Source organism: Anguilla anguilla, chromosome 4 (genome assembly GCF_013347855.1).
Source record: "Anguilla anguilla isolate fAngAng1 chromosome 4, fAngAng1.pri, whole genome shotgun sequence".
Classification (NCBI taxonomy): Eukaryota; Metazoa; Chordata; class Actinopteri; order Anguilliformes; family Anguillidae; genus Anguilla; species Anguilla anguilla.
Window position 1 is genome coordinate 40,752,208 of NC_049204.1, and position 23,037 is coordinate 40,775,244.

General features: G+C 39.9%; 1 protein-coding gene across 1 annotated transcript in view; it reads left to right on the top strand.

The window, feature by feature from the left end:
* The first annotated feature begins 6,959 nt into the window (after positions 1-6,959).
* vipr2 (vasoactive intestinal peptide receptor 2) overlaps positions 6,960-23,037 on the top strand; it is a 42,188-nt gene continuing 26,110 nt past the window's right edge. Inside the window, exons 1-4 of the mRNA XM_035413071.1 lie at positions 6,960-7,280; positions 15,176-15,278; positions 16,346-16,453; positions 21,794-21,885. Of these exons, the coding sequence (XP_035268962.1) occupies positions 7,224-7,280; positions 15,176-15,278; positions 16,346-16,453; positions 21,794-21,885 (360 nt within the window). The 5' untranslated portion in view covers positions 6,960-7,223. The remainder of the gene's footprint in view (positions 7,281-15,175; positions 15,279-16,345; positions 16,454-21,793; positions 21,886-23,037) is intronic.

A 23,037-nucleotide genomic window follows, 5' to 3' on the forward strand; every position in this document is an offset into this window, starting at 1 on the left:
ATGAACCCCAAAAATTTACTCTCCAAAATTTTGAGTCTCTCTGAGGCATATCCCCTTTCAGTTTAAGGAAGAATGTCTGGCTTGTGTTAGTGTGCGTGCAGCATCAGCATCTGAGAAGCCTGAATTACAAATCTTTGCATCTTTGAGACTGGCTATATAAAATAAATGTATTATTATTATTATTATTATTATTATTTAATTTTCCATATCATCAAGTAGAAAGTTTGGGTTGAAGGATATTACATGCTGGATTTGTTGATTTAAATAATGACTAGCATTCACCTGTGTCACTAGTATCAGTATCATTCGCTCAGAACCTTATGATACTGTTAGTCTGACCAGGATGACACTCTCATGAAAGACATGCCTGCCGAAATAATGAGCTGTTGATTAAACTGCAATCTAAAGGCAAAATCCAAGCAAATTTGCAACTAAAATTTGCTTGAACCAATCCGATTGTCGGAAACCTGAAAATATCACAAGCTCTAGAACCCTGGGCCCTGTTTCACCCCTGTTTCACAAAGCAGGGTTACTGAGTTAGCTGGATAACTGCAGTGAGCTAAACCCAGAACAATACCAAATCTGGAACATGGACTGAACTAAAAATAGCTGTTTCGGCTTTTACTCAGCACAGTTATCTAGCTAACTCGGTGATCCTGCTTTGTGAAATATCCCCCTGGAGGGAAGTATTTTAAAAAGTGGTGAGATGTGCAATTTCAAAAAATAAAAACAAAAACATGCCTTTTCTGTTATTGAGATATTATAAAAATATGAATTTTCAAATCCTTTGTAAGCCAGGCATTCTACCTTACGTGATTTTGCTGGTTTATCAATAGTCAGCGCATTTGTTGTGGATGCAAATCTTGGTGACAGGTGGAAGCTCAACCTGTCGAAATGCTGTATTCGTATCCACATCACACCACTCACTTTTTCACACCAGGAGCAACTGAATGTAGTAGTTATGACAATCATGCTAGACTCAATTGGCTTTGCATCCTTCATTCTCATATTCCCTGTTTCATGAGGGCCTTCCACCTGCCTGAATTTCAAGAATAAAGGCCTTGACATTTAAAGCAATATAATTGTTCACATGCTGAACAGTAATAATAGCAAAAAAAGAAAAGAGAAAAAATACACAACATTTCTAAAAGTATGTGGACACCCCTTCTAATGAGTGGTTTTGGCTATTTAAGCCATACCCATTGCTAAGAGGTGCATAAAATCAAGAATACAGCCATGCAATCTCCATTGAAAACATTGGCAGTAGAATGTGTCATACCGAAGAGCTCAGTGACTTTCTATGTGGCACTGTCATAGGATGCCACCTTTCCAACAAGTCAGTTTGTCAAATTTCTGCCCTGCTAGAACTGCCCCAGTCAACTGTAAATGCTGTTATTGTGAAGTGAAAATGTATCGGAGCAACAACAGCTCAGCCGCAAAGAGATGAGGCCACACAAGCTCACAGTGTGAGACTGCTGAGTGCTGAAGTGTGTAGTGTATAAAAATCATCTGTCCTTGGTTGCAACACTCACTACAGTGTTTCAAACTACCTCTGGAAACAATGTCAGCACATGAACTGTTCATCAAGAGCTTCATGAAATGGGGTTTCATGGCTGAGCAGCTGTACACAAGCCTAAGATCACAATGTGCAATACCGAGTGTTGGCTGGAGTGGTGTAACGCACATCGCCATTGGACTCTGGAGCTGTGGAAACATGTTCTCTTGAATGATGAATCATGCATCACTATCTGGCAGTCTGACTGACGAATCAGAATTTTCCAGAATGCCTAGTACCAAATGTTCAGCCCCGAATAGTGCCAATTGAAAAGTTTGGTGGAGGAGGAATAAAGGCTTGGGACTCTTTTTCAATGTTTAGTCTAGGACCCTTAGTTCCAGTGAAGGGAAATCTTAATGCTACAGCATACAAAGACATTCTAGAGAGATGTGCGCTTCCAACTTTGTGGCAACAGTTTAGGGAAGGCCCTTTCCTGTTTCAGCATGACAATGCCCCCATGCACAAATCAAGGTCCATAAAGAAATGGTTTGCTGGGTTTGGTGGGGAAGAATTTGACTGGTCTGCACGGAGCCCTGACCTCTACCCTGTCAGTCACCTTTGGGATGAATTGAAATGCCGAGCCAGGCCTTATGCCCAACATCAATGGCCAACCTCACAAATGTTCTTGTGACTACATGGAACCGAATCCCTACAGCCATGTTCCAAAATTACTGGAAAGCCTTCCCAGAAGAGTGGAGGCTATTACAGCAGCAAAGGTGGGTCCAACTCCTTATTAATGCCCATGGTTTTGGAATAAGATGTTCAACAAGTACATATGGGTGTGATGTTGAGGTGTCCACATACTTTTGGAAATTTTGTGTACATTGTGGCTTTCATTTCAATGCCAGTGATAACATTCAAATTTTCAGGACAGAGGCTCTCTGAAAGGAAAGCCAATCTTTCAAGGCTCTTAACTGGTAAATAAAATAACAATTTGTACTACTCTGCATGACTCTTAGTCTTATGCATTTAGTTTTCTCATTTTATGTGTTTGTTTGTGTTCACGTATACAGGGGTTGGACAATAATATATGATTATCAAGTGGTAAATAAGGAGCAGGCGCCACCCTTCCCCTGCAGAACAATTTGTCTTTCTTGGAATGTTGTCATATAATTTCTGAATGGTGTGCAATAAGGTATTGGAACATTCTTCAAGAAGAGCCTCCAGTTCTTTAAGGATGAAGGGATGGAAATCCACTTCACACTCTGCACTTCAGAACTTCTCATAAAGGTTCTGATGTTTATATTTGGTGATTGTGGAAGCCTTGAAAGGCATTTGATTCCTTGGGCCTGTATCATGAAGCAGGATTACTGAGTTAGATGGCCGTTAGATGGTCAACGGCACTGTGTAAAACCTGGGAACTCTTTCAAATCTGGAACATGGACTGAAGTAAATAGAGCTGTTCCGAGTGTTACTCAGTGTAGTTATCCAGCTAACTCAGTAATTCTGCTTTGTGATACAGACCCCTGGTGTTCATAAAACCCTGACTGCATTTGTTTAGCAATAATGTTTGGGGGTGTGTCACGCAGTGACCATCCAAGTAGGGACAGAAGAGCTGGACACAGGGAGATGCGGGAATTCTGGATAACTCCAGCGTTTTATTTTGAATAACGAGAGAGAGCCTAAGCACACACAAGCACAAACAAACGCAAAAACCTTTACCAGTCACCCTCACTGGATCTGGAAAAAATAAACTAAAACAACAAAGACAAAATAAATGAAATTATACACGGTTGCTTTTCAGCCTTTTATGCTGCCTGTATGTGCTCTCTCTTGCCATCGTGGGGATCTCAGTCTCAGACGCCTACTGCGAAAAGAAGCACACTTTGAAATCCTGGACTGATTCATAACATAATCCAGGTGCGTGCCTACTTAACCAGTAGGCATGGGCCTCTAATTGCCTTGAATTCCTCCCGCAAACCGTGCCCTGCCCTGAGTGTCATTATCTTGGAACAGTGTTTACACCATAGGGTGCACCTGATCTCGTAAAATGGCTTCATATTCCTTGGCTGTTATGTGACCATGCAAAGCAATCATTGGACCCAATGACTCCCAAGAGATGGATGCCCATACCATAACAGATCCACCACCATGTTTGACATTCGGCAGCAGACTGTGGGTTGAAGGCTTTCTTTGGCTTACTTCAAACATAAACCCAACCAGATGTTTGAAAAAGACAACTCGCCAGATTTTTTCCAATGCTCAGGACTCCAGGTTCTGTTTATGTTTTTTGTTCTTATTATGCAAATGTGTGTATTAGCCTTGGACATAAAAAAGTTTCTGAATGGTTGCTCTGCCCTAAATGCAAGCTTTTGGGGTGTTTAGTGATAGGTTCCAAGTTTTATTTAGTATACATATTGTCATGCCCCCGTGTTTCGGTTGTCATGTGGATTTCCTTGTGTTCCTGTTACTTATGTTCCTTGTGCTTTCGTGTTCCTCACCATGTCTTTGCTTTTCCCCACAGGGTGGGCGTGACCTTTCCCCATGCACTCCCTAATGACTTCCAGCCCTCAGCCATTTTCTCACTCGTTCAGGTCGCATTCCTCACACCCGCCCTTATTAGTTCTAATTAGTACCAGGTTATAAAGTCACGCTTTTTGTTTCGCCCCTTGCCAGATCATTGATTTGTTGCCTAGCTTTGCACCACGCAATCTGCGCATAACCCAAGCCTAGTTCTATTTTCCGTACCCCGTTTCTCTGCACCTTCTTCGTTTCCCTTACCTTGCACTGTTCTCTTGGCCACTGAGTTTTGTTCATGCACTTTGTTTCAGTGTTCCCCTGTCTGTCGAACCTACGTGTTTGTCTTTGTTGCGTCTTGTTTCGTGTTCCTTTGTTCTCCCCAGTTTACCTCCCCAGCTCCAACCTCCCGGTCCAGCCCGTCCTTCGCCGGCCTCCCAGTCCCCAGCCCAGCTCCGCCGCCGAAACCGGAGGAAGTCCGTCCAGCGCCACGCCCAGCCAGATCCCGGACCATCTCCTCACAAACCCTCACGGCCCCTGCTCCAAGCCTGCCCGGGTTTCTACCGCATCCCGTTCAGCGCCACGCCAAGCCGGATCCCGGACCTCCTCACCAACCCTCACGGTCCCTGTCCCAAGTCTGCCCTGGTCCCTACCGCCCTCTGCCTGTACTCAATAAAACCCCTTTCCTGAATTCCATCTAACTGCTGTCTCTGAGTCCTGCATTTGGGTCCAGGCCGAGCCCGGCTCTTAACACATATATATATTATATGTAGTGTATTGTGTTTCCGTTTCTGCCATTACTGTCTGTAGTTTGCATGCCTCTGTGTCTAGCCCCTCTGTAGTGTGTCTCAGTATAACACCTCCAGTGTCTGCGGCAAGGATGTCTCATTCCTATGCTAAATGGCTGCGAGGGTCCCCGGGAAGGGACAAGACCATTTGTCTCCAGCCCGCCACTTAACTCAACCTTTTGATATGTATGACTGCAAACTGTATATCCAGACACCACACAGCGTGATCGGCAGAGATTCTCTCAGCGCAGCGCCCGAATGTGCTGGGTCTGTCTCTCCCTTGCGCATTGAATTAAACGTCAAATCCTCTGAGGAAACTTTGTCAGTGTGTTCTTCATCGTCCTGCATTTGACTCCACGAATAAGGGCAAAATATCCTAACATTAGCAACTATACTGTTAAATGTCCATCAGTCCCTGTAGGTGAGCAACTTGTGATCATTGTTCCTCTTTGCCGATGCAGTTTGTTCGTATTTGGCAAATTTTGTCAATTTTTGGCGCTGTTCCCCTTGTTGCATTAAATAATTTATTGGTTTTTGTGACTGATGCACCTTCAGGCACCAACTATTTACCAAATTTGAAACTCTGTTAGTTGCCTTGTTTTGGAGACTCATATAACAAAAAGCTGATGGTCAGACCTCTTTATATTTCTAGCTGACACATATTGCTAATTTGTAATCAACTTAGTATGACTGACATGCATTCTGCCTTTGTGATTTAGTTCATTCAAAGCTAAAGTCTTTTTCACGTGGTGTTTCCATAATTTCCTCAAACCCTTACATACACAAAACTAATGGTGGAGAGCTATTGGCTTTTCTAGACTGTCCTGTCAAAAAAAAAATAAAGCTTATTATAGCACATCTTTATTTTAAGAGAGGCTTTTTTGCAGGGGAACCAATTAATATTTTAAGAGCAAACTTTAAGAGCAAAAGATCAGTGACTCCTTCCTTGAGAGCCATCTTGACTGCTTTGGTTTGCAGGGCACTACGTCAAACCTGTGGCGCTATAACCACTCAAAGCACTGTCCCACATGATATGGGAAGTATCTGTCGCTGAGAGGCGCTGCATGCTGTTTATTTATTTATGCGAGTGAAGAATACGTGCTTCTTCTATTTCTGAATGTGTGAGAAAATGGGAGTGCAACAACCTTTATTTTTGACAAGTACAGCACAGTACTGAGAATAGGAAGTAGAAATGGCTTCCAAACTCAAGCACGCACGCACACACACACAATTATATATATGACAGGACTGACTTTTTGACAATGAAAATATAAATACTTTTAATACGTACACAAAAAATAGTGAGGACACGTCACTGCATTTTGTGTTGATACCCGCAAGCAATATCTTTTGGAGGATTAGTATGTGTTCTATTAAATGAAAACCCGTATTAATAAAAAAAATAATCTCTTTGAAAAATTAAAGAAGCTACCAACACACGGGACATCCAAAACATTAAATGAAAGTTTCGAAAAACGACTCTGTCATGGTTATCTCATGTGTGTTATGCATTTTAAGACATTTTAAAACATGCATTTTATTTTTGTTGACGAATTCGAGGAATTATTTTTCAATCGTAGCCTACGAGGAAATCGTAAAATTATTATAAGAATATGGGCTACATGATGTTTAGAATGCCCACGTCTGTGTAGGCTATGTAAGCAAGAGAGGTTGTCATAACAGAAAAATATTCCGTGCCTATTACTGTGCTACAATAACGTGACTGCAAACCTTCTGCATTATAAACAAAGGCAATCGTAAATAAAATAAAAGGTGATCTTTCTCTTCTCTGGCCAGTTCGCCCAAGTCTTTTAGGCTAGCCTATAGTTAATTAACATACATTAAGCCAAAAAAGGCAATGACAATACTTACCTATAGTATGTTTGTGAAAATATATAAACCACGTGCAGACCAAATGTTTTTAATTTTCATTTAGCTATTAAAATAACGTCGCCTAATTTGTGGAGAAGGTTAGCCTTCCCGTGAATTTTCTAGCAGTGACTGAAGCGCTTTCCAGACCAAGTTGTCTCAGTAGTGGGCATTCCCTCCGAGGAGGGATGGTCAGAGAAAGACGGGGTTGTCCGCCCGAGTTAAAACACTGATGATTGCTGTGACGGCTGCATCTCGAGTTAACGGCAGGAGTGACAGTACAACTCGGGTCCTAACTGCAACTCTGTCTATTTACCTGATTATTTTAGCAGCCTATATTGGGTTTGCTCTTCAGACAGCGTAGATTTAAAATGTCATACCGCTCTTTAATGTTGTAATCTGCACATTTTAAAGTAGGCAGCTATTGTCTGGCATTAAAATGCCGTTCAACTGATGACTTTTGAAGAACAGGCGCCAATTGAGATAATCGCTCCACAAACTAGAACTAATGAGTTCTCAGTAGATTACTCCAGCTCTGGAAAGTTGACCTAGCGATGAGGATGAGACGCTGGAAATTGATATTTTTCCTTGCATTTTTGTTGTCATCCCCTGTAAGTATTATTATTATTATTATTATTATTATTATTATTATTATTATTATATAAAATAACATCACCTCATAGCCTAAAGTTCGAATGCGGAGTTTGCCCACATGTTGGGAAACAGTTTAGGAATCCCTCAAACGGATGGTAGGACAAATGTGCCGAATTGATTTAGATTTCAATTTATTATTTTCAAAATGTATCACAGATATGCAGACAATCGGTTTGTAGGCTACACGAACCCCATCTTGGGTGGTTCTTGGAAGCTTAAAACTGTTGAATAAACACATAGGGAAACTTTAATTGTTTTCTGTTTGTGACCACGGCCTTTATATTGTAAATATGTACTGTTTTTTTTAAAAATATCACTGTGAAGCCCAAGAAAAATGGAAATTTAATGGAAAATTAACCTAATTTTTTATACTATCGCGGCCTATGGAGGGAGAAAGACACCAATAACTTTAAAGGCTATGTTTTAACACAGCTATGAAATCAAATATTTGCAGAATTGTTAACCTTGAAACATTTTCACTTTAAGTATGGCAGCCTATAGCTATGAATCGAGTTGTAACAGACGGCGTATTTTATTCTTGGTAAACCTAACTCAGCATTTATTTATTTATTTTGCCAGTAATACTGCGTTCTTCCCATACATGGTCGTTGAAGCGCTTCAGATAATGTAACCAAATCAGTGTAAGTAAATAATCAGGATAACATCCTGTCCGGTAATTTAAATAATTGGCACAAGATTGCAAGACTACTTGAAATTATTTTGTATTCCCCTAAAAATCCCATGTCGTTCTGAATGATGCACATAGGATGAAATGAAATAGGGTTCTGGTTTAGCAACAGCTTCTCTTATAACTACGAAATTATGACATCGTCGTAGCCTATTTTCGTTCCTTGCTTAATGTTTCATGCAGCGGTGTAGTCAAGATTTCAATAATTAATAAATATAAAACTGCAATTAAATAGACTTGTGCAGGCAGAAAACTTGGGTCGTGTTTCTCATTTTCTTCAATGATTTTGTACCATCAGGGTTTCATTGTTTCATGACTGCTAACTTCCCAGTTACCACTAAATGTAAATAGTCGTCAACACGTTTTTCAGCTGAACATCTTCCCAAGCTATACGCCTTTGGAAACTAACTGCAGTTAGGTGCAGTATTGATTCACCTAGTAAAAACACATTTCCTTGTTCCTTGGTCTTTGGTCTGAACAGTAGAACACAATCGGCTGTCTATCAATACTGGCTGAAGTCCCGCCTCCTCAGACTGCCCCACTCACTCCAAGCACTACCTTTGTACTAATTCAGCTTTTGGTATTTTAATGGCTTTAGGTTATACATGTAATTTGTATCTAAAATGTGTATTATGGATCCTGGCTAGCATAGTTAACTTTTAGTACTTTGATGCTGTTGCATCTATACATACTAGTCTAAGAATGTTATTAGCCAGGTCTGAGATTACTGCTCATATAAATCGGATCGAGGCATTTATTTTTATTCTGTACTGTAAGTTGTTCTGGATGTGAGCATCTGCTAAATCAATGCAATGTAATGTAATGTAGTAATGCAATGTAGTGTTTGGCCATTTCCTCTTGTTTGACTAAGCAAGTGGGGCATGGTGATGGGTTGTCTACCAAACAGAGAAAACAGGAAATTGAAAATATATTAAAAATCAATTCATGAACTGAAAAAATGTTCTATGAGGATTTTTCAATTCATTAACTGACTGAACTGAAAATGGTATGTATCCAACCCTGATCTGCATGTCCTGTAAGCATCTGCTGAAACTTACAGTATGTTATTGCTTAGATGCAATACATTTTATGCTTCTTAAGTCACCACTCAAAAAGCTTAAGAAGGGTAGTGCATATTCCACACAATGTTCATGCAATGGCAGCTGGTGATGTGGTGATCTCATGGATGCTGATCCTCAGAGGCTCCTGTAACAATAAGGGGTATTTATGTTAAAAATATTACTGAGCTTGTGTGCAAAAAAAGTTATCTTTTTGTGTCACATGTCCTTATTACCAGTGATGTTCACAGTAGGCCAGCAAGTTCATCAAAGTCTGTGGGTCTGAGCTAGGGTCTGCAGAAGGAAGGCTTATTTTGATCCAGCTATATTTGTTAATTGTTTACTGGTGTCAAAATATTCATAAATTGTACTTGAACAGAATGTGCTATTACAGCAGCATTATTGAGGGAATTTACCCAGTTTACTTCAGTTCTAGCTGAATTACAAAATAAGTTTCAAGCCTGCAGCATTTGGTCAAGGGGCATCTTTCAGAGAGATTGAAATGAAATTTATGAAATAAAGAAAAAATCAAAGATATCCTTGCTCATCCAGCAGTGGTCATGCTGGGGCTTCCCTCAGCCGTACTCTTCAGTATGTCAGTAGCTATAATATGCTCCCATCATGCTAGCTGCAAATGAGATGTGAGCTTCTGCCTTTGATCAACGGTTTGCACCAAAATGTTGAAAAAAATCAACAAGGTTTTCTTTTCAGAAAAACACAATAATTGGTTCAAATGAGTCTTTTCAGGTTCAGTCTTCCAACTCACCAATTGGCTCAAACGTGTTTAAATGCTGCAGTTAAAAGCATTTAAAGACTCTTCATCAGGAGGTGTTTGTGAAAACAGGATTTGTGTGCTGTGTGAAGTAGAGTGAGGAAACAGGATGTGTGTGCTGTGTGAAGTAGTTTGAGGAAACAGGATGTGTGTGCTGTGCGAAGTAGAGTGAGGAAACAGGATGTTGTGCTATTGTCAGGTGGGGCGAGGGAATGCACCCAAACGCAGAGTCAAAAATACTCGAAATCCAAAAGGGTAAATCAAAACCGAGAACTTTACTTTTAATAAGAACAAAAACCAAGGAGATACAAAAAACAAAGCCACGCAGGGCAAGTCTCAAGTTGTCAAAGCAAAGTTCTTAAAACGCAAAAACAAAGAAAATCCAGAAAATCCAAAACAATGCAAAACCAGAACACGGGCAGGGTAGAAAACACTCAGGACCAAACACAGAGTCAGAAGTACATGTGGGGACACATACCGAAACACAATCAGGAAAGCACACAAAAGGATCCAGCACCTGAGTCAGGGAGGAAAGGAACTTAAATAGACAAGACACTGACGAGACACAGGAGGGCACAATGCACAATCAGGCCACAGAGAAGGAAGGGAAAACAAGACAACAAAAAAACAATAATTGAATAATTGAAAACAATAATACAATTAGACAGAGAAAAGGAACAGAACTACAAACTGAAGTGCTGCCATCTGGCGGCCCAAAAAGGAAACGCAGACAGACACAGAACCATGACAGCTATGTGAAGTAGAGTGAGGAAACAGGATGTGTGTGCCAACTAGAATGAGGAAACAGGATGTGTGTGCTGTGTGAAGTAGAGTGAGGAAACAGGATGTGTGTGCGAACTAGAATGAGGAAACAGGATGTGTGTGTTGTGTGAGGTAGAGTGAGGAAACAGTATGTGTGTGTGAAGTAGTGAGGAAACAGTATGTGTGTGCTGTGTGAAGTAGAGTGAGGAAACAGGATGTGTGTGTGAAGTACAGTGAGGAAACAGGATGTGCGTGCTGTGTGAAGCAGAGTGAGGAAACAGGATGTGCGTTCTGTGCGAAGTAGAGTAAGGAAACAGGTTGTGCGTGCTGTGTGAAGTAGAGTGAGGAAACAGGATGTGTGTGTGAAGTAGAGTGAGGAAACAGGATGTGTGTGCTGTGTGAAGTAGAGTGAGGAAACAGGATGTGTGTGTGAAGTAGAGTGAGGAAACAGGAGATAATCTCTTAGAGGAGGCATCTCTGTTATCTTCGACACATAAGAAGTGTCTCAATGTTTTCTTCAGATTGCACAGAAGTTATTTAAATTTTACTCTGTAAGAATGATGCTGAATTTTCATGATCTGTAGCCAGTAGTGTGATAGAAAAAGTGCACATTATAATTTAGTCTACAAGGAACTGTGGTAGGTAGGGAGTGCGTCTTTAAACCCATCATTGTGAGTCCTGTCTGTGGGCGTGTTTCATGACTGTTGAGCATGCCCATTTAAGTGGCGGATTAACCAGCGCAGATATTTTTATTTATTTATTTATTTTTTAAATTTTTTGCAGCTTTCACATCAAGTTGTTTTAATTAGAGCCAAGAAAATGGTTGGCATTTAAATTGTTTTACAATCCATTTTTAAATTTTATTTTACAATTTTAAAAGCAGTAAGCTTGTACATTAACCATGAATTCAATTTAGAAAATGTTTGATCATTGAGTTTAGTTTAAGCAAAAAATGTTCCAGTTTATACTTTGACCTTTGTTTGTCTTGAAATGTAAAGATGTAAAGAATGTTTACTGTCTGTCAATATATGTATTTAATCATAAAACCAATGTTACCTCTAGGCCACTGTGGTTCATGAGACAGACCATTCCTAATCCCAGTGGAAGCGCACATGCGTCCAAAATGAGATTTTCTATCCTAGGATCAAAAGATTGATGCGCATATTGAAAAGGGAGTCCACTCCCAACCACCCACCCCAAATTCAGTGATGTAAAAAATGGCCTTATGTTGTTGCTTACCTTCTCTGGTTTTAAATACTTTCGTAATTTAATAATATCGTGATAAAATATTACGTGAATTCCTATTTGGATAACCACAGATCAGGTTAGAATAATAGGTAGAGGTAAAAGAATACCTTTTAGATATAAAAAAGTCTTTCAGTGTCTTTTCATCATCCCTTGTTTCTCCCAATTTTGAATGCATAATTGATTTGTTTGGGCTTTCAATGTAACATCAGGTCCTTCAGAATGTAGGAGGCCAGCTGCCTCTTCATTGTGTGCCAGGGACACTCAAATCCGGGGCTCAAGGCCTATAGCACTGCTGGCTGTAATCCTTCCCCTCTAATCAGTGACTTATCACCTGGGACGCCAGGTGAGTGGAATCCCTCCACAATCACTGATGTTCAATCAGCTGTCTATAAGAAAGAAAAGAAAGCCAGCAGTACTGCATCTTTGGATATCCCTGTTCTATGCAGTATTTGCACCAGAAGACAGGACTATTCATGCAATTGGTTAAGAGAAATGATTTGGGCCTAGTGGTGCATGCTTTACTACAATTTTTGTGAGCGCTTTAGTAAGACAAACCACACAAAAAGTTGTTTTTTAACATCAGGCCATCTTTCTGGAGCAGTTCTAATATTAGTGAACCAAGTGCAAGTGTATGGAATACCACATTTTCTTATGAAATCTAGAGTTGGGGGCCATGGCTGGAGGCAGAAAGAGCTGTGATCAAAAAATCAGTGCCACTCAAACATTTGGATAGCAGCTGATTCAGTAACACAGTATGTGAAGGATTACATGAAAATTCATGAAGTAGTGCCATGTGTTTTAATAGGAACTGAACCTGCATTCCCCTTCTCAGAACTCTTATACATTCCTATCTCTGTTCTTCCCTGCTCTTGATCCTGGCTGACTTCTTGGGACTGTGATCTGTTCCTTAGGTTGCATCAATAAGTAAAAGTTTACTACAACAGTATATATGTATAGCGAGCTCCATAATGATGTTTGGGAAAAAGACTTTCGGGATTTGGCTCTGTACCCCACAATTTTAGGTTTGTAATCAAACAATTCACATGTCATTAATGTGCATTATACATTTTAGGTTCACCATGTAGAATTTACGGCACTTTTAAAAATAAATAATTCCCCATTTTAAGGCATCTTAATGTTTGTGACAAATGGCGTCATAAGTGTTTCTGATTAGTCAGTTGTCAGGTATGTTCAACTGTGTGCAGGTAATTTCATAGTATAAAACTAGAAGGAACTATTTTTCCCGATAGAATTATTGTTTTCGTAGAATTAAAGACCAGTGGTTTCTGCATAACAACGGTCCAAATAGAACTACCAATCAGAGTTTTGCTTGACATCAGTAAACAATATGCCCAAAGAGCCACAGAAGAATATTTTAATTTCATCTGATTAAGTAACTATCATTGTTTGTAACCTGTTGTATAAGCAGAATAAACCCCTTCGTGCTGTCCCGTTATTGGAAACTAATGTACTTCAGGGGTGGTTAAGGGAGCACCACCCCCATCGTACATTATTTTCCAATAACAGGACAGCCCGTCGTTGGTTATTCCTTACTTAATGGCCTTTGGAGTCTGTTATTGGCATTTGTCAACATGAGGACCAGAGTTGTGCCAATGAAGTCAAGGAAGCCATTATGAGATTGAGAAATAAGAAGAAAACAGAGACATACAGTAGGCCAAACCTTAGGCTTACCAAAACTGCTGCTTGGAACATTATTAAGAAGAAGGAGAGCACTGGTGAGCTTAGAAATTACATTGAGTCTGGTAAGCCAAGTAGCACTGTTACAGTAATATTTTTTTTGAAAACACACACACACACACACACCCTTGAACTTTTTCACATATTGTGTGACATCCTCACATATTTAATGCAATTAAATATTTTCTCCCATTCACCAATGCAAATTCAACACATTTATGATGCAAAAAATATTTTAATTCAACAGCATTTCCCCTTAACAGAGTCAATGATTTCTAGATAGGCCTTTGGCAGCAAGTACAGAGTCTGAGTGTTTTTGGGTTTATCTGTATGAGTAAATTTTCTGACATTTTGCCCATTCCATTCAAATTTGCTCCACTCCTGCCAAATTAGAAAGTATTAGAGGACAGCAGTTTTCATACCACATATTTTTAATGGGATGCCCAACCCCCTACAAGCGTCCGTGATTGCAATCCCATCCCACCCCTTGGGGCTTTGATGTAAACCCCCTGGCCCCCCATCTGCACTTTGTGTTCAGCATTCACCCTCCAAACAGTCTATGTACGACCGTGCTAGCTACACTCTCTCATAGAGTTCAAATAAATGAGCTGCAGAGCTTGTTAATCTCTGGACAGCTTTTCCCATTTCAGGCAATGAGCTCTTTAACTCTGCCAGTGTTGTAGCTGGCCTCTTGATCACCGTTCTGATCACTGTCCTTCTCTTCTGATTACTCAGTTTGGTAGGACAGCTTGATCTTGGCAATGTCAGGGTTGTTTACCGTTTTGTTACAATGGCCTTTTAATGGTGCTCCTAGGAAGGTTCATAGCCTTGCCTGTAGTTTTACAATCATCTCCAGCTTTTTGCCTCAGAACAACTTCATCTCAAATTTCACTGGCAGTTTAGTTTAGTTTAGTTTAGCATGACTGATTTGATCTACAGTTGTGAGACCTCAAAAAAGTCAGTTATATTCTTTCTGCAATCATGCAACAGGCAGATTCAGAATCAACATAGATGGACTTTGTTAATGTATTTAGTATACACCAGAGCCATCTGATAAAAAGTGCTTATTTCTGACTGAAAATAATGCAATGGCTCTAAAGGAGAAGCTTCAACTGGGATTTTCCAGGACTGTTTTGGAACAAACAGCCTGTGTGATTAATTTGAGGCTTTTGAGTTTGATGCTTTATGGATCTTCCACTGAATTTATTTAATTTTATTAAGAAGTTTTTTAGTAAGAAGTTTCGCAGGAAAAAAACTAGGGACAATTACTACAAATATACAAATACAGTAAAAAGTATATAAATTATAATTTTCCCACTGAATATCAACATCAAGTTGCCTTGTTAAAAAACGTGTTATTAACAAATGTAGTAAATTAAATCCCAGTGGCTCCAAATCTCTGTGCTATTAAGAAGTAAAAGCTCCTCTACCAGCCTTATTACAAGCTGTTAGGGACTTTATAATGAATGGTTTTTGCTCTTGTAAATTTGTGTTACTTTATAATTGTTTACAACAAAAATTTAATTCAGTCAATAGTTGCTTTTTCCAAACTTGGATGTGCATATAAGTCCCAAAGAGAAAATGTTTTGCTAATGAGAAATGTCTCTGTGTTCCTGTTCATGCCAGGCCCATGGGATGCACCCCATGTGTCACTTCATGTCAGATCTGAAGACAGCAGAGGATGACTGTACTGGGCGACTTAAGGAACAGCCCTACTTGTACTCCAAAGGTAAGGGCCTGATGATGGTGTTCCACTACAGTTTCACAACAGTTCTCCTCCATTGGAATGCATGCAAAAACTGTACAAAAACCAAAACACGTAACCACCCATGTGATGCTCACTACCATATTGTAATTGTTTCAACAAAATGACTATATAAAGAAACATTTCTTACTCATCATTCATAACATTGCTTGGCTGGGTGAGTCAGCAACACAAATAGCAGCACAAATGTTAAAATAAAGGACATTTCACACAGCTGTAATTATGCAGTGTCTTTTATGTATAAACATGAATGGTAATTACTCACATCCACTGACCAACAAGGAAATCACAAGGCGAAATTTAAATAGGCGTTGGTCTCTTTAAGGAGGGGGTTACCCACCCAAAATTGCTCTTGGAGAGGAAGTGGGGTGCAGGAAGTAAAGTAATAAAGGTAGGACAGAATGAGGGGCCTGTGGTTTTTTTAATGTGTTTGTCATGGTGTAAAGTTTGCTCCGGTTTGGAACTAGAGGTGTGGTGATATGTTTGAATGAATGAGTTATAGACAGTGCTTTGTATGTGTGAGTAACTTGGCTTTTTTTGTACATTGAAAACGTGTTTTTTTAGCAAGGTGAAAAAATAACAAAAAAATAAACTATATATCTGTGTAAAATATATGTCCTGTAATGGAGTAATATAATGACTAAAAGTCATGTATTGAACAGGTACAGTGGAATAGCACTCAACAAAAGAATTTAACAAGTGTTGATTAATTTGTGTCTTTGCAAGCAATCAGTTGTTACAAATTACACGTAGGTATCTGTTTCTGCTCATTTAGAATTTTAAACAAATCTGGTTAAATTTTTGTAACCTGCATTGTCATGTCAATACCAAAGAGAATAAATTAGTAATTTCAGAATAATATCAGAATCCTAGAAAATTTATACTGGTAGACCACCCTCGTTTATGCCTGTTTATGCATATGTGTGCTGTCTACAATAGGAATATTTGTGTGTGTGTGTGTATTTTTGTACATGTGCACGTGTGTGTGTGTGTGTGTGTGCCCTTTAAATGAATGTATGCTGTTTTATCAGGATGCAGGGGGACATGGGATAACATATCATGCTGGGACCATGCGGAGGTAGGAGAGATGGTCAGCAATCCTTGTCCAGCAGTGCTCCGAAACCTGTTTGGAAGAAATGGTGAGTTCTTATCCTTATGGCCATTATTTTTAATGACCCAAAACATGACTACATTCATGTAAAAAAAATGAAAGATGGCATATGTCGCTTACAAGACTGTAAGAAATTTGCTCTCTCTCACTGCAGCTAGACTGCGAGTGAGAATCTGTTTAATTCCATGTGATTTTGTTAGCTGCCATACCACCCTGCTGTTTTCTCTTGGGTGGGGAGGGACTGGGCTTGGTTTACATTTGAATAGGGGACCTCTGAGGGAAAATTGTTTTGCTAATATTGGAAGCAATGGGGTGCTGAGCCATTGCAGACCTTTATCTACAGTAAATACTTCATTTACCTTTATCTAAAAATCTCCCCCTCATCATTTAAGATAGGACAGGCTTGTATGTGTGTATTCCAGAAGGCATGCAGTAAGTAGTTCACATGAAACATAATGATATTTTTCAAGATTTTAGCCCACTACTGTCAGGATCTGGGGTGGGACTCAGAAGCGGACCAGAGTTAGTAGAAGATGCGATTTATTTTGCGAAGCACAGAATCAGAAGCAGTCTCTTAATCAAGTACAGGCAGGGGTCAAAATCCGGGAAATCAAATAGACAGGGCAGAGGCACAAAAACGGGAACCGGGGGGGGCAGGTCGATTAAACAGGCAAGGGTCCAAATACCAAGGCAAGGAATAGCACGGGCAGGCTAAACTCGAGGTCGGAAACAAACAAGCAAAAGTCGAAAAACCAGGAAGGACAAAAACATTAAACAAGGCTGGAAAGGCTACTCGAAAAATCAGAGGCACGATCTGGCAAAGAAAAAAGGTGCACACAGAAACTAAATAGCAACGCCAATGAGTGAAGATGGGATGCAGGTGAGGAAGGTAAGTGGAGGCTTGATTGCAGATGCGGAAACCGGTGGAACTGGGGCGGGGCGTGGGCGTGGACAGGAACCAGGAACCTAAGGGGGAAAAACAATAACAAACGCATACCCAAGCACACGAACACAGAAAACACAACCGCAAGCGAAAACAAGTAAACTGAAAATAAAAATAAATAAACACTAGAAATTAAAAAATAAACAAAACTAAAACGGAACACAAGGAGAATCAGGCAGGATTCCTGACAACTACAGCACGTCTGATTTAAGGTATTTTAAAAGCAGGCATATGTTTGTGTTGGCTGAAAGCAAGTTTTCAGTATTGCCAGGAATACTAGTGTGACCGCAAAGGATATTCCCTACCTGAATATTGTATTGTAAGCAATAATGGATTTATTCTGTAAGATTTAAGGTTACCTGATGTGTTAACTAGCCGGTGGTGTTTAGAATGTTAGTGGCTAAAATGAGAGTGTATGTGAATTCTTCAGTTGTACAGTAATCTGCATTTTATCTAAAGCTAAGCCACAAATACACCATATACATATCCTTTGATATAAAAATGTGCAGGGAATACAGGTTAATTGGAAATGTTTGTAAATGTCAAAGTGATGTGAAATTATATCAGTTTAAATCATTTTAATGCTTTATTGATTGAAGTCATATTGATTGAGTTTTTGGAGCGTTTCACAAAAAAAAAAAATAATAAAAACAAATAATAATGAAAACAAATAATAATAATAATAATAATAATAATAATAATAATTGTTTCACAAACATATCTTGCAAAGTTTGTGCTTGGAAGAGAAATCTGCTTGGAAACCTTTGTAATTATTCTGCCCCCCAGTCTTTCAGTGGTGTTTGTGGTAATGGAGAAAGGGTCCTGATTGGTGAACCTAGCTCATTTTCTGCTATAAACGAGACGGTGTTTCAGCTACCATGATTTTCCATGTTCACACAATTCAACTGACATTACATCAAATTAATTCTTTATGTGCTGTAATGAGGATAGCCATAATAGTTAACAAAAAAGTGTGAACTCTGTTGACAGGAATTAGTGCAGATTACAACAAAAAAAGGTAAAGTGTCATGGTCCTGTGTTCCTGTCTGCGTTTCCCCTGTTGGGCCGCCAGATGGCGGCACTTCTGTTTTGTGTCCTGCTCCCCCTGTGTTAATTGTATGATTGTTTCCAATTGTTCCATTAGCATTTGCTGGTTGTCTCGTTTTCCCTTCCCTCTCTGTGGCCTGATTGTTCATGGTGCCCTCCTGTGTCTCGTCAGTGTGTTCTATTTAAGTTTCCCCCTCCCTTGACTCAGATGCTGGATCCTTGTGGTAATGTCAGATTGTTTGTTCGTAAGCCTCTGCTCCATGTGTTCTTGCCTATGCCCTGGTTTTCTAGTGTTTTTGGATTTTTTTCTTGTTCCTATGTTTTGAAGTTTTCATTGTTTGTTTAAGGTTGCCCTGAGAGGCCTTTTGTTCCCTTTTGTTCCCTTTTGTTTCCTGGTTTCAAGTAAAGTTTTGTATTTTTTCCACCCTCTGCGTTTGGGTCTCAACCCCCCGCAATCGCAACATAAAGCCCAACTTAAAACCACCTTTGTGTCGGTGTTGCGCCCAAGCTGCCTAAACATTCAAAACGGAAGAGCACTTGCATAAGGATAAAATGACTACTTTTTAGGCTACTGCCTCATAATGATCAGAGTCATGCACACGGTTACAAATGACACATAGGCTAAAAATACTATAAAAGAAAAATAATGCCCAAAAAGGTTCTTGTCTAAGGTTACCCTGAAATTGTAGCTAAATTAGTAAATTGTTGTTTTTATGAATTACGAGTGACACAATGTCTTGAATCAAGGAAGTATATGTTTTTTTTCAATACAGTCATAGTGGAACATGGCATCCAGGGTTAAAGGTCAAACAGCTTCAACCAGAGGCAGAATGAATCATGCCTGTTCCATACAGTGATGCTCAGTGCCCCGGACTCTGGAGCCCATCATACCACAATTTGCCGCCTTTCAAAATGCTCACAGAAAGCACTCAAGCCAGAATCTTTATGCGGAAAAAGTGGGTTCCATCTGATATGCTGTCAGAGGAAAATAGGTCACCAAATCAAGGAACTTGGGAATAAGAGGATGCTTCTGTCTGAGCATTAGAAGATAACAAATCACTGACTACCACTATTAATCTGATGATCATATTAACATCCACTGGCTTGAATATGCGTATATCTAGATTGTGACTGTACCAGGAATTAATTCAGTGATTACAATGTTGTGACAATTCTGACATTATGATAAGCATGCAGTGACCATTTACAGCCCCTTGACTAGCCTGGTAATTGAAAGCTTGGTCAATTGAGTTATGGAAGACTGAACACATTGAATGCTAGTATTGAATGCTACACCATGATAAAGTATTTGCCCCCTTCTTGATTTCCTCTATTATTGCACATGTGTCACACTGAATGGTCAGAAACACAAAACACATTTTTCAAATTATTATTTATTTCTTTAAAAAAGTTATCAAACATTTTAGTTATTCAGTTATTCACCCATGTGTTATAAAATAATTGCCTCCTTAGTTACTAAGTCAACCAACCAATTAATCTAATTGATAATCTAATTATCAATTAATTTAATTGATAATTAGATTCAACTGATTGAACACAGCCAGGCTTGATTACAGCCAACCCTGTTGAATCTGAACCTCACTTATATTGAACCTTACCATTAGAGTGAAATAGTCACCACTAGGTTTCTACAAACGCATTATTATTGCAACAGTGATACTTTGTCAATCATAATCAATTCCGAATACCCCAGTACAATTATGGGGTCACTGTGTTATAGGAGATGCTGTCTTTCAGGTGAGAAGTTAAACTGAGGTCCTGACTCACTGTGGTCATTAAAGACTCCATGATACAAACTGTAGTTCTCATTTAATTGTCATTTACTGTGAATGTTTCAGTAAATTACTGGAAATACATAAATGATAAATTATTGTGAAGCTTACAGTAAAAGTACTGCACCTAGTAAACAGTAATTTACTGTAAATGTATAGCCTATTTTTGTACAGTGTACTGGGTTCCTTGATACGAGCACTGTTTCGCTCAAAAGAAGCAGTGTAGCTACTTCATCCTGACTTGATGTTTTTTCAGGGTTTGAGCAATTGCTGTGGAACTCACACTTGAAACATGTTTGAAAAACAGTGCTGCCTGCCAGTATTCTGGCCTGAATTTCTCAAAGTTTGATAGCTTTTCAGGGATTACAATGTTCACACTGGCATTTTCTTCCCTCTGAGGGAGGTAGCTGTTGGATCCTATAGAATGAAAATAATTGCACATTAGCACTGGTTCTGGAAGCTTAGATGTACACTGCCTGGCCAAAAAAAAAGTTGCTGTTTGGATGTTTTTTGGACAGTGCCCACTGTACAAGCCTCTGGAGGCAGTGTTATGATCTGGGGTTGCTTCAATTGGTCAGGTCTAGGCTCAGCAATGTTATGTGACAATAAAATTAAGTCAGCTGAGTATCTGAATGTACTGAATGACCAGGTTATCCCATCAATGGATTTTTTCTTCCCTGACGGCATGGGCATATTCCAGGACGATAATGCCAAGATTCATCAGGCTCAAATTGTGAAAGAGTGGTTCTGGGAGCATGAGGAATCATTTTCACACATGAATTGGCCAACACAGAGTCCTGACCATAACCCCATTGAAAGTTTTGGGATGTGCTGGAGAAGACTAAATTCTTAGACCTTACAGTTTTCCCCCCCTCTGCTAGCTACTTGAACACCCTGTGTCAAACTAAATGACTTTAGGCTATATTCATGCACCCAGCCCCAGAGTGAACAGCACTACATCTGACCATAGAGCTCACAGAGGCAAATATACAAACCGATTAATGTGCTCCAGTGGCGTTTGCATTCTGTTCTGACAGCCCAAGCCCGTAAGTGCTCCAGTTATATCCCTCTCTTTGTATTGTGTAACTTGTTGTCTCTATATCTCTGTCTCCCATTTCTCTGGTGTGCCCAACACTAAAGCATGCATTAAATATTTTGTTTACTCACCCTTCAAATATAAATGGAAATACACTTCCTCTGATGTGAGATTAATTTGGTACATTTTTAGTAGATTTTCTTTTACAACAAAACACATAAAAACAGATATGCCTGTTAGATGGAGAAGCAGTGTATAATGCATTTATTATTACAATTATTGTGAAATTTAGTCTTTGAATAGATTCAATTTAAACTCTAGCTCAGCTTCAAAACAAAGTGATGCAGGGCAAGGCCAGGGCTTGATTGAAAAACAGTGGCTTCTGGTACATGCAGTGTGTGACTGAAGTGCCCTGTAAATGCACTGTTATGCTCTGTTGTTCAGTTTTGTTCAGATATTTGTGGGTGGAGCGTCTGGTTTCAGGTGAACAGGATACCATCAGGAGTGTGAAAATAACACTCCCCCCCCCCCCCCCCCCCCCCCCCACAGGAATGATCAGCAAAAACTGCACGGAGAATGGATGGTCTGACGTGTTTCCCAGCATAAACAGTGCTTGCGGATCTGAGGCTGATACAGACAAGGTTAGTGTGACATCGTCATTCTGCTGAGAGCACTGACAATATGAAGCGTGCATTGTAGTTGTGGTGTGTGTTGTCATTATGGAGAGTGTGTTGTACTTCTGGAGAATGTTTTGTCATAGTGGACTGTACTCTTGTTGTGGGGAACATCTTGTGGTAAGTGTGCTGTTGTAGAGAGGTTGCTATTATAATGGCAAATGCATATCTAAGGAGAGAGTGCTGCTTTTGTGTGACATCTGTCACATGGGCTGGACAGTGGAATAGGTGGTGTGTCAATAAAAACTAAAAACAAATTTTGCATTGTGCTAATTTGATGTCAAATAATTAGTTTTAACTGACCATGACATCCTCGTAACTGAAATGTAGACACTGCTATTTTGCTGGCTGTACCAATGTGCACATATGAACACTGAACTGGGCCAAAAGAGGCTGAAGGAGGCTGAAATTTGGCATGGACGTTTTCATTTCCAACAACAGGCAACAAAGCACAGCTTTTTCTTTGACAATTACTTGTACTTCTACTTGAGTATGGAGATTGTGTCCTCCACGGCCACCTCTGATCACCAGGGAGTCAGACAAGAGCGAGTGAGTACACTGGTCCACTTGCACTGGTACACTTGTCCAGGGCACTTACTACTCAGCTTTGTAGTGGTTTGGGGGAATAGTACAGTAAATGGTAAATGGACTGCATTTATATAGCGCTTTTATCCAAAGCACTTTACAATTGATGCCTCTCATTCGCCAGAGCAGTTAGGGGTTAGGTGTCTTGCTCAAGGACACTTCGACACACCCAGGGCGGGGTTTGAACTGGCAACCCTTCGACTGCCAGACAATCGGTCTTACCTCCTGAGCTAAGTCGCCCCTGGGTAGGTACGCATGTTTAAGGGGACCGCAAGGATGGTGTACTGGTGGGTGGTGTCCGACCGATTGTGGTGTGCCGGTCTGGGCCAAAAATGCCAGGGCCGATTTTTTGTCCCAGTCCAGGTTCGATGGAGAGAGAGGCCATCTGTACACATTTTATCTAAGATGTTTCTAAGACCCGAGTCCTGGTGGGCGGTGTGTGTGCTGGTGTCTGTTCCATGCATTTACCTTAGTTCGCTCCTGTACTTGAGCACAGTAAAGTCTTGTGGATACACTTGCGGTCTGTGGCTGTAG